Source organism: Pimephales promelas, chromosome 14 (genome assembly GCF_988280905.1).
Source record: "Pimephales promelas chromosome 14, fPimPro1.hap1.1, whole genome shotgun sequence".
NCBI lineage: Eukaryota > Metazoa > Chordata > Actinopteri > Cypriniformes > Leuciscidae > Pimephales > Pimephales promelas.
In genome coordinates this window covers 28801037-28813065 of record NC_142782.1, presented here as the reverse complement: position 1 = coordinate 28813065, position 12029 = coordinate 28801037, and the positions used below count along the sequence as shown (strand labels likewise).

Here is a 12029-nt window from a genome sequence, read left to right as displayed (position 1 = left end):
AAGAAATTAAGGTTTTTGATGAAAACATTCCAGCATTTTTCTCCATATTATTATGCCCTTTACTGGGCACGAAACGATAGAAGGTCCAAAAGACACTTTCAGTACAAACTGCAAACTGTTCAAAGGGCTTTAAACGATTCCAGACGATGAATAAGGGTCTTATCGAGCGAAATGATCGCTCATAAAAAATTTGTTTAAGTTTTATAAGCTCAAATGGTCGCCTTGCTCTGTTCTGTGATGCACGTTCGTGACTCTCCTTTTCAAACTCGTTCATCAAAACGAACGAATCTTTCTCCGAGTCAATTCGTTCGTTTTGTTCGTTGAATGAACCAATTGACTCGGAAAAAGATTCGTTCATTTTGATGAACGAGTTCGAACAGGAGAGTCGCAAACGTGCGTCACAGAACAGAGCAAGGCGACCATTTGAGCGTATAAAACTTAAACTTTGTTATTTATTTTTTAAATAAACGATCGTTTCGCTTGATAAGATCCTTATTCTTAATCTAGTGTTGTTTAAAGCCCTTTGAATTTGCAGTTTGTACTGAAAGTGTCTTTTAGACCTTGAACCATTTGGTTCCCACTGAAGTGCATTCCATGGAGAAAAATGCTGGAATGTTTTCATCAAAACCTTAATTTCTTTTTGACTGAAGAAAGAATGACATGGACATCTTGGATGACATGGGGGTGAGTAAATTATCAGCAAAGGTTTTTTCAAAAGTGAACTACTCCTTTAAAGCGGGATGGATTCTCATAGGTTTTTAATGTTTTTAGCGTTCATCAAAAAAAAAAAATGTTCTGAAAGTGATTCCAGTCATACCGTTTCTCTGTGCCGTTATTGTAACGTTAGTTGTGGTGCTATTCTTTCTATTTAGGACCTTTAAAACTATCTTTGTGGTTACGTTTATATTATCGTCCTTGGCGTGAACGAGCCTTAAATCTGCACTTCATATATTAAAATACTTTACTATGTTAAAAATGCAGTACTTGCCATTTCACTACAGCAAAAACATACTTCTCACTAGCTGCTTTTATATTTACAATATTTTTAATGTTTTTTACTATTTATTTTCACACTATGATGCTCAAAAAAACAACACACATTTGTACTGAACACCAGGGAACGTTACTCCAAAAAATACCACAGTACTACTATAGTCAAAAACCATGGTATATTTTTGCTAGTATAAGATTTATACTAAAACAAACTGAGGCAGTGATCAAGAAATCTGCTAACATAAATATAACAATCTTTATTTCACGACCATTAATCTATTAAAAAGAAACGTGTTTGCTGTAAATCAACAAAACAACAAAATCCTGGTCAAATTAATACAAATATGCAAATGCAGTTGCAGCGACAGACATCATTTTCTTCAACTATGTGTGTCTTGCAACTTTGGTTGACCTCAGCGAGTCCCCGGTGAACGGATGATGCTTAAAATGGGAGAAGCACAAATACACAGAAACCCACTGACATAAGATTCACAACATGATTAAAACATTTCCAATCACGACTCACACCCATAGACTAAAATAACATGTACAAGCAACTGCTCAGAGGTAGATGCAAAACAATAACGCGTTTCGAGAAATTGACATTGAGCTTGGCCACTCTGTTCATATTCTACACTTGGAAGCACCCGATACAGAACTGCAGGGTTAATGTCTATTGTTTTGCAAAAAATACAGTTTCCTCTGAAACAAATTAGCATGAAGGTAAAAAAAATAATATGACTGATTTAGCTATAAGAACTCAATGAAACAAGCAGGAATATGAAATTGCATCTTTGTCGAGTTTGATGCTGTGAACATAATTTACTTACAAACAAAATACGATTTACACGAGGCTAAAAAAATATCAAAATCGCTGAGTCCAACTTTTACCGTGCATAGAAGTATAACGACAGTGACAAATAAAAGGCACAAAAATAATTTAGCACAGGTTATCACATTAACTTAAGTATTTAGACCACAAACAGGTTGTTTTTAGGTTATTATTAAAGGTTCACATATGTACAATGCAACTCATAACCATTCTAGACGTCTTCCTTGGCCCCAATTATTAGGAAAATATGGCACTATCAAAATACTGTTTCTAATACAGTTTTTATTATTTAGTGGCATGGGCATACCCAACTAATAATATTAATTCCCTCAAAAACACAACAAACACAAAGAAACATATGCATAGAAAGATAATTAGCATTATGTGAGATTCTAGATGTTTCTGCAATATATGATGGAAACACCTGTGGCTTGTTTTTCATGTCAACGTTATCTCGTAGCTCTCTGAAAGCTTTGTAATGGCAAAAGTGATGTGTACTGGTGTGTAAGTAAATGGCCGCAAAGTTCACAATTAATACCTATGGCATTCTGTAATTATTACATAATTACATTCAGATGTATCGTTGGTCGTAAACGGAATAAATTATACACTGCTGGCCAAAAAAAAAAAAAAAAAAACACAAAACATTAAAACTGAAAAATATAATAACTTTTGGACATTCGTAGGCAGATCTTCTATTCTTTGACTTACAAACAAAACTATGGCAAAACAAAACTGGTCATCTAACATTGCAATACTGACAACTGAATGATGTTATAACCGTTGGATGCCTATTCTTTTTAACATTCCCTTTCAGCCTTTCATATCCTCTCTTCATTACGAGAACAAAGTTTGTAACTGCAGCCATTTGGGCTCGGTCTCTGTGAGTTGTGTTTTACATTCACTGAAGTGCGTGACCTACTGGAGGTGTTTGAGGAGCAGGGGTTAGTGGTGATTTTTGCTGTCTGCCTGAACTCTGGATGGAGACGGAGGCTGGATGCTGAAGACACGGATGTTTAAGTGTGTGGCGATTTGGTTACACACACTCACGCAGTATCGCACCAGATCAAACGCTGACAGCACCTACGAACAAAAAGGAAAACGTTCAAGCATGGCAAATGCATTTTTGATGAAACATTTTAAAGCAGCAAACCGTTTGAGCTTTTTGAGGTTAAATAAAGGTGAAGATTTCTAAAGTTAAAGAGCCATGATATACCAGACTCAGCTAGGAATACAGCGTTTGAGGGCGGGTCGAAGTAGACATTGGTTGTGGGCAGCCAATGAAGACCATGGGCTGGCATTATGCAAATTGATTACATTGACGTTACAGGAAGTGAGACCAGAATTCCTGATGACTCACTTCAGGCAAATAGAGACAATCATTTTTCTGGGAAACTCTGTATACCCTTTACATTCACAAACATTACACAAAACGTAATATTTGAAAAAGCAAAATAGGGGCACTCAGTGCTAAAAGTGAAACAGGATGTTCAATGAGAGGTGGAAGTTTTGCATTTGGTGCGCTAATAAAATATTTAAACTCGAATCAATATTTTGTGTAGTTATTTAATTATGTCATCTGGGAGACATTTATTAAAAAAAGTAAATTGTGTCAATTTTAATTTCATGTTTGTTTGTTTGTTGTTTATGTGACTTGAGTTGATGGTATCTGAACGACCTTTTCTTCAACTTGGTCTCAGTAGACCGTGGAAGTAGCTTTGCGATGTGAAAATTAAAGCATGTCTGCCTACTACACTGAGCTCTTTATTTCAAAAGAGCAAGGAGAATCGATGTTTTCAGACGTACCAGAGCGACCCACAGAAGACAGTACTCATTAATGAAACTGTTGAAGTACTGATTCAGAAACAGCAGCGCTGGTCCGGTGAAGGCCAGGTCATTACGTGGCATTTCACTTTTTGTCATATGAGCAACCTGGAAAACAAACCAGATGTGATTGTAGTGACCTTCAGATTAACTGATACTAATGCTGACAGATATTTTTAAAAAATTAACTACAGACATCAATGTCAATTATTTATGCTGAAATGTGCAGAAAATCTTACTAACTGCAATTTTGTGCTTGCGTGCAGCTTAAGACATAATAAAAAGCAAGCTAAGACCAAAAGTTCAGGTAGAGGCAGGGCCTGACATTAAGTTTTTTTACTCACCAGCCAGTGTGGCTAGTGGTTTTCCAAAGTTACTAACCACAATTTTAACATCAATACCGTGGAGGAATCACTTTTAATATTATCTCATAATTTTGCAGCAGGGATATTAGGCTGCTGTCAGTTTAAGACCTGACGCACGGATCCATACTGTTACGCATGCTTTTTCTTTCTCAACCATTTACGGTTAACTTAAATACATGAATGACTGTGTTTACATGAATACTTGCTAAGACCGGTATTTAGAATTTATTTGACCTTATGGCATTGTGTGTATTTGACTGTTTATGTGCAATAAGCAGCAGAAAAATAAATCCCATGCCAAGATTCAAGCCTTGTAACACCAACGATATTCATCTGGAGCAAATGAAACGAGTAAGGGGAGGCGGGTTTGTGTGTCAACTGAGAGATGAGAGAACGAGAAAGCGAGCCCTGGGTAGAGGTACAGTATATCAATAATCTGCCAGTAGTATTCATGTTTTAGGAGCAATTTAGTATAGTACTTATTTAGAGAAGCTGAAATAAATACAGTATACTGATGCCATAAACTTACCACCAGTCTGTTGGTGATTTTGGCCGAGACAAACCCAAACGCTAAGATGTATAGACAAGGATGTCTCTCAAAGAGCTGCACTGATGACTTCTTATAGATCATTAGAGCAAGTGTGATGACCACTCCTATATGGAAGGATGGAGACAAAACACTTGTTCCCTAAAAAAAACAAAACAAAAAAAAAAACAAGTTGAGCCACTAATTTAGATTTAACAAACTTTTTTTTTTCAAAGGATTAATAGAATCCAAAATAAAAGTTTGTGTTTACATAATATATGTGGGTGCACTGTATAAAATTGTTTTATATATATATATATATTCTATATAAATGTATATATATATATATATATATATATATATATATATATATATATATATATATATATATATATTCTATATACTGTATATAGATTTATATATAATTAATATTATATAAAAATATAAATATTTTATATATAAATAATATTTTTGTCTTAAATATACATGCATGTGTGCGTATTTATATATATAAAATAATTAAACACAGTGCACCCACATATATTGTGTATACACAAACTTTCATTTTGGATGCGATTAATCATTTGACAGCCCTAATCTATAATAAACAATGCAAATGCCTGACATATACCATTTAAAAAATATATAAATTATCAAATGTTAATTCAATTAAGAAAACAGGTTACTTATAGAATTAAAGAGCATCAAAACAGAATTAAAATGTAATTAAATAACAGAAAATTATTAAAAGACATTGCCATTTTTTATTTTATCTTTTTGCATTTTCTTTCCACACACCTTAGCTTTAACTTACCGCAATAGTTGATCCATTTTTGCCCATTCCACCTGTGAAAATAACCCGGAAGTAGTTTGTGCAGGAGAAAACGGCACCCAGAAGAGTGAAAAGGGCTGGTATTATTTTAGCCTGGATATTCATCACAGGGATCTGAAAGATTAAAAACAAATCTCTCATGACTTGTTTCATTATAGCAGCATATACTGCAGCATGTGCTAATAAACAGAATGATATCATCCGCTGGTGTGGACACTGATTTAGTTATCGTTCTTGGTGTGACCGGGCCATAAATGTTTAAAATTAAAGGGATTCTGCATTTCCCTCAACACATGCAGCATGCTAGGGATTTCCAGATCATGATATATAGATTAAGCACATTTGTCCTTGAGCATATGCTTTAATCAACTGACAAAAATGTGAAAGAATTAAGATGGATTTAAATTACCACAGATTGCCAAAAAGCTGTTCCTCCAATGGCAGCCAGTAAGTACATGATTATAATGAAGATTTGTACTTCAGTCACATCAATTCTGCACAAGCAGAGAGCAAAGAGAGATTAAAAGAAGAAATAAAGTTAGTTATGTATTAATCTCATAGTGCTTAATCAACAGCACAACAGCAGTCTGAAAACTGCTGGTTTCCCATGAGTAGACCAGACCATCATATAATGACTTTCAATTAGGGAACACATATTCACTATTAACTAGGAGTTTTCCCCTCAATAAACTCCTAATTACTGCTTATTGATAGTAAGTTGTTGTTGTAGTGGTTATGTTTAGGTATGGGGCAGGATTAAGGAATGTAGAACATGGTCATGCAGAATGAGGCATTATTATATGCTTTACAAATACAAATAAACAGCCAATATGCGAGTATAATGCATGCTTATAAGCAACTAAAAGTGAATAGTGTTCCCTAATCTAAATCTTTGTGTACTGAAAGTAAAGTACAGGAGCCATGAATTGTGATTAAAAGGCAGGTTTTCACTCACATGCCAAAGCGCAGTGTTCCAGAAACATACGTCTGCCAGTGGGCACAATAAAACATGAACATGCCCACAAAACAACAGAAAAACATCCAGTCAGGGTGAGTACCCATCTGAACTGCTATACACGTGCCCAGGATCACAAACACTGCATCAGAGAAAGACAAAAAACAACAATACAGGCGTCAGTGATACATTTGCATGCACATACGACCATCTATCTATTGAGGAAATCTTGCCCAAAATATGACCAAAAAACGTACTTTAACATTGTATAAGAGATGGAAAACAAAGCAATCATTGCCTTTAACATACTCCAAGTATAGCTAATCAGCATAGCTAACCCCATGATTTGTATTATCTTAGAACTGTACCTTTCTGCCATATGGACATTACATTGAAACAGTCACCTCGGATCATTTGCATGCATTTTCTGTAAAGCTGCTTTGAAAAGATATGTAATGTTATGTGAAAGTGCTATTCAAATAAATGTGAATGTAACTTGATCTAATAGAAATGTCTGATGGAAAGGAATTAGCAAAGTTATTTTTCCACTATATATATATATATATACACATGTTATTTTAGTAATGCCAAGCAATATAATAGTAGCCGACTGTATTTGCATATACAAGCGTGAGCCGACCTGTAGAAAGGGAGTCACAACCGTGGTCAAACAGCTCGCCGAGTGGCGTGCTGCTATTGGTCCGTCGTGCCTGCTTCCCATCTATGGCATCCAGTGATTGGTAGATGAACAAACCCAAAGCACAGGCTAAGTATGCCCATGTTGGTGCCTGAAAAAGACAGACCACATTTAAATAAAAATGACTTGGATGGATGCTTCTCACAGATTTTGAGAGCCAATGACCAACAACTAACTTCATGCTAACAGACACAAAGGTGGACACTAAAGTTGTGCTTTTATCCCTAATAAATACTAATGGTACATGGAGAGAGGGTGTCGTAGTGCAGACTTTTGCGATGTGGCTGTTTTCCATAGCAGCAGGACTCATAAGACCGTTATATCTGATAAACAGCCAGCCGTCAGAACAAGCTGTCTGACAATACACCGCATCCTACCACGCTGTTACCAGACCACAGCAATTATCTCCTCAGTAGAGCTCAGAATATAATCAATTATGGCCTTCATAGACTACATGTGAGGTAGGGTAAGATGTAAAGCCAAGACTTTATTGCAATCGCTACTTCATATTCATAATTACATTAGAACTGATATTAAAAGACCACATCCTACTAGTGACTTTTTCAATAGCTAGGCTATGCAATATTCATTAGTGGAATTAAACTGATACAAAGATTGACAAAAAGGTCACGTCCCAATGGTGATCCCTAAAATCAATTTAAAAATGATAATGAATCTAAAACTAAAACTGACATAAAAGGACAAAAAAAAGTGTGTTCTAATGGCGACCACAGTAAAAGAAGTTAAACATTCATAATTAAATAAAACTGATTATAAATCATCAAAAAGGTCACGTCCTAATGGTAACCACTGTAATAGACATTAAACAATCTAAAACTAAAGACCATATTCTCATGGTGACTACAATAATAGCTTCTAAATATTCATAAGTGGACTGAACTGATATTAAAATTAGTTGTGATGATGACCACTGCAATAACTATTTAAATATTCATAATTATTAGACTGAAAACTATATTACAAAAAACATTTCCTAATGCAATAGCGGGTTGTTAAATATTCATAATTAAAATAAAACCGATTGAAATCTATTGAAAAAGCCCAGATTCTTAAGCTGACAACAATAAAAGCTACTAAATATTCATAAGTAGACTGAACTGAACAACAAATGGTTACCACTGCAACAGTAACTAAATATTCATAAGTAGACTGAACAACAACACTGCAACAGCAACTAAATATTCATAATTAGATTCAAATCCATTTTAAAATAAACAAAAAGACAATGTCCTGATAATGACCACTGCAATCACTACTAAATATTTAGAATTATACTAAAATTGATATTAAAAATAGCAAAAGACCAAATGCTGATTACTCGAACACCTAGTAAATATTCATAACTGATATTAAAATCAACAAAAATTACCTAAATGCTTCTAAATATTGATAATTAGATCAAAACTCATATTAAAATAATTAATAATAATTAAAATAACTGCTAAAAATTCTCCAAAAAAAAACAAAACAAAGAAATTAGGAGGTGATTTGTTCTGATTCATTGTAGCTGATTGAAGCCAATAATGCAATATAATGAAACAGTGATAATTTTAGTAAATCATAAGCATACCTGTTCGGTGGCAGTAGGGCAGTAGTAGACCAGTATCAGAGTGGTGATAATATTGGTAGCAAGTCCCACTATAGTGATGAGGTTCGGAGCCATCCAGAGAGGCACTTTGCTCACCAGCCAGCACCAGTATCCCTGCATTAAGGACTCCATGAGGGACCGTCCCGCACTGCTGTACTGATGATCCTCCAGCCGTTTCAGCTGCTGCCGGGACAGACGGGATACGGGAAGCTCCATCAGCTTGGTCAGGAGACCGGAGCACTCTTCTCCGGTTGCTGCGGTCAGGTCACGGGCCACAGAGGCACTGGTTTCAGAATCGGGCTGAGCCCGGACAGGTCTCTTGTGTGAGCTCATGCTTCTCTGAGGATCTGAGCGGATGTGGTGAGTGCCTAATCCACAATGAGTTTATGGGATTAGATCTATGAGAACACAACCATTAGCATGCAGAAATTAATATGGAACAACTCAGGAAAACAGGAATTGATATTTAACTAAATGTTTTTGTAGGGTGGAGTAATAGCTAACTGCTATTTAGTAAATGATTTCCACACACTAAGATCTGAAAAATCTATAGTTAAATGTATTACTCAGAGACAACAGAGAATATCCATTTGGATAAAAACAATCAGCATGAACCATTTCAGCAGTACAGAGACTTCACTTCTAAGAGTAGTGAATGACCTCCTCCTCCAGCCTTCTGGTCCTCTTAGACCTGAGTGCAGCTTTTGTTTCGGTTTGCTATTCTCATTGTATATTTGTAAAGTGTCCTTGAAAGGCGCTATATAAATACATATATACTTTATCAGTCTCTCAGATCATTGTAGATGAATTTTGGCCCACTCTTCTTCAAAATGTGTGCTGGCATTTGTTTTTTCACAGTTCTCTCAAGCTTCCCGCCACAGCGATAAATCTGGTTGAGGTCTGAACATTGACTGGGCCATTGCAACACCTTGATTCTTTCCTTTTTCAGCCATTCTGTTGTAGATTTGCTGGTGTTTTGGATCATTGTCCTGTTGCTGGACCTAATTTTAGCCAAGCTTTAGCTGCCAGACAGATGATCCCTCACAAACGATTCTAGAATACTTTGGTATACAGAGGAGTTCATGGTCGATTCAATGACTGCAAGGTGCCCAGCTGCAAAACAACCCCAAATCATCACCCCTCCACTACAGTGCTTGACAGTTGGTATGAGGCGTTTGTGCTGATATGACGCGTTTAGTTTTCGTTAAATAAAATATGGCGCTGCTGTGCATTTTGGCCAAACATCTCCACCTGTCTTGTCTGTACAAAGGACATTGGAGGCGTTCTCCTGGCAACCCTTTCAAACATGCTAAACTTGTCCAGTCTGTTTCTAACTGTACTGTCATGAACTTTAACATTTAACATGTTAATTGAGGCCTGTAGAGTTTGAGATGTAGCTCTTGGGTGTTTTGCAATTTCTCTGAACATTGCACGGGCTGACCTTGAGGTGAATTTGCAGGAAAGCCCACTCCAGGGAAGATTTTCCAAGTTTTCCACTTGTGAATAATCCTCACTGTAGACTGATGGGACTTCAAATGGTTTAGAAATGGCTCTACAACCCTTCCCAGATTGATGGGCAGTAACAATTGCTTCTCTAAGATCATTGTTGTTGTCTTTCCTCCTTGCCAGTGTGTTAACAGTACACACACTTCTGAATGCATCAGACCAGCAAACTGCCAAAAACTTTTACAGCTTTTATATAGTTGGTCATGTTCGCTGATGATCAGTTAATCAAAGGCATTTGATAAGCAGCGCCTGACTGCAACTTAATTCCTATGGAATGGTGTATTTAGTTTTTCACACATGGCTTCTCAATTTTGGCATAGTTTTTTTTTTTTTTTTTGGAATAAATAATGACACAGTGAAATGTTATGTGTTGTAGTTCATCTGAGGTGGTAGTGGTATTTACCTAACTTTAAGATGATCAGATGATTTTTGTTATTATGTCCTGATTTGAAAACCATAGAATTTAAAAGGTTGTACTTTCTTTTAAACATGACTGCATATATATATATATATATATATATATATATATATATGCAGAATTCAGATTTTATTATAGCAGATGTTCTACCATGCTTTATACTTTATTTGAGGCCTCTTAAAATATTAATTTAATATGTTCTCTTAATAGTCAAATTCCCTATCACATTTTACATACATTTTTATTTCAGGCAATATTATAAATGTGATATAAATAATTTAACAGTAAACCCATTTTAGAGTCAGTGTGATTAATAAAATTGGGTTGAGACCAACAATACATGCCACCCCAAAATACACCTGACACTAAAGAAAAAGGCAGGACTGAAAGATAAGAGAAATGATTCATTGGGATCTAATAAAACCAAACCCTTGCAATGTGGCATTAATCTGTCCTGTATGTTTTATGAAGTACTCACCAGTTGACTGTATTTATGAGATCTGTAACAGCCCATTAAAATCCTTCTACTGGATGATGACGTCAGCTTGATAACAGTATGAGTGACGTCGTCAACTTGATGGCGATCTGTCAAACGTGTCAGACAATTTTAGAATTGTGATATGCGTTTATAATTGTTATTAATGCAACATTAAACACATTTTTTGAGGCAGCGTGATTAATAAAGTAAAAGTGTGAACAACAGTACCTTTGTTTACGTGGTGAAGATGTCTTCTCTCCTCGCAGCATTACCCTGGAGATGCTCGTGTGATGCAAAAAAGTTGAATTCTTAAATAAATGATAAATAACTCAGACGAGGAAGTGCCAAGACGAACAACCGTTCGCATGAAGGGGGAGAGGCAGTGGTGAAGGATCGTTGACCGACGGCAGCGCAAACGGCGTGGATGAGATGCAGAGGCGTGAAAAACGCTTCAATAAAGAAACGACAACACCTTCCGGAAGTAGATATTTCAAAATAAAAGAAAAAAAATTAAGTTAATCAGATAAGTTCATTTTTAAATTTTATAATTTAAATGTGGAATTAAAAAACGAACAGCCATCAATTCGTACAGAAATAAATAATGTTAGTTAGATGTCTTATATTGATGTTAGCAATGAGTACAAAACATGAAAGGCTAATGAAATGTGACGGTACTTACACAGTTTGGTCTAGGGCTGTTATAGATTTTCATACTGCCATTGTTTTAATTAAGTACTTTGTATTCGTTTTTGCGCAAAAACGAAAGACAAAAACAAACTTTTCTTTTAGCTCAGTTTAACAGGACAAAATAATAAAACAGCGCCCCGTAGGATAATAACTTTGGAACTGCATCCCCTCAAATGGATTTTTAATATTGAATTACTTTAATTTTAAAAATTAAATTAATATCTAAATTACTTATTTAGCCTCAAGTCACTTTCATTCTCAACCTTATTGTACAAAGTCGCCACAATCTCTTGAATAAAACTTTGTT

General features: G+C 35.5%; 1 protein-coding gene across 2 annotated transcripts; it reads right to left on the bottom strand.

The window, feature by feature from the left end:
- Positions 1-1227: 1227 nt before the first annotated feature.
- cept1a (choline/ethanolamine phosphotransferase 1a) lies at positions 1228-11503 on the bottom strand. 2 transcript variants are annotated; one of them, XM_039664417.2, is made up of 10 exons: positions 11264-11503; positions 11036-11142; positions 8616-9001; positions 6968-7115; positions 6328-6469; positions 5782-5866; positions 5355-5486; positions 4544-4702; positions 3632-3757; positions 1228-2908 (listed from the first exon to the last, which is right to left on the bottom strand). In XM_039664417.2, the coding sequence occupies exons 3-10, from the start codon at positions 8964-8966 to the stop codon at positions 2771-2773; spliced, it is 1281 nt and encodes a 426-aa protein (XP_039520351.1). In that variant the 5' UTR covers positions 8967-9001; positions 11036-11142; positions 11264-11503; the 3' UTR covers positions 1228-2770. The 2 variants fall into 2 exon arrangements, with proteins under 2 accessions (XP_039520351.1, XP_039520344.1); XM_039664410.2 differs by having other exon boundaries at positions 8616-9031; positions 11264-11502.
- Between the last annotated feature and the right edge of the window lie 526 nt (positions 11504-12029).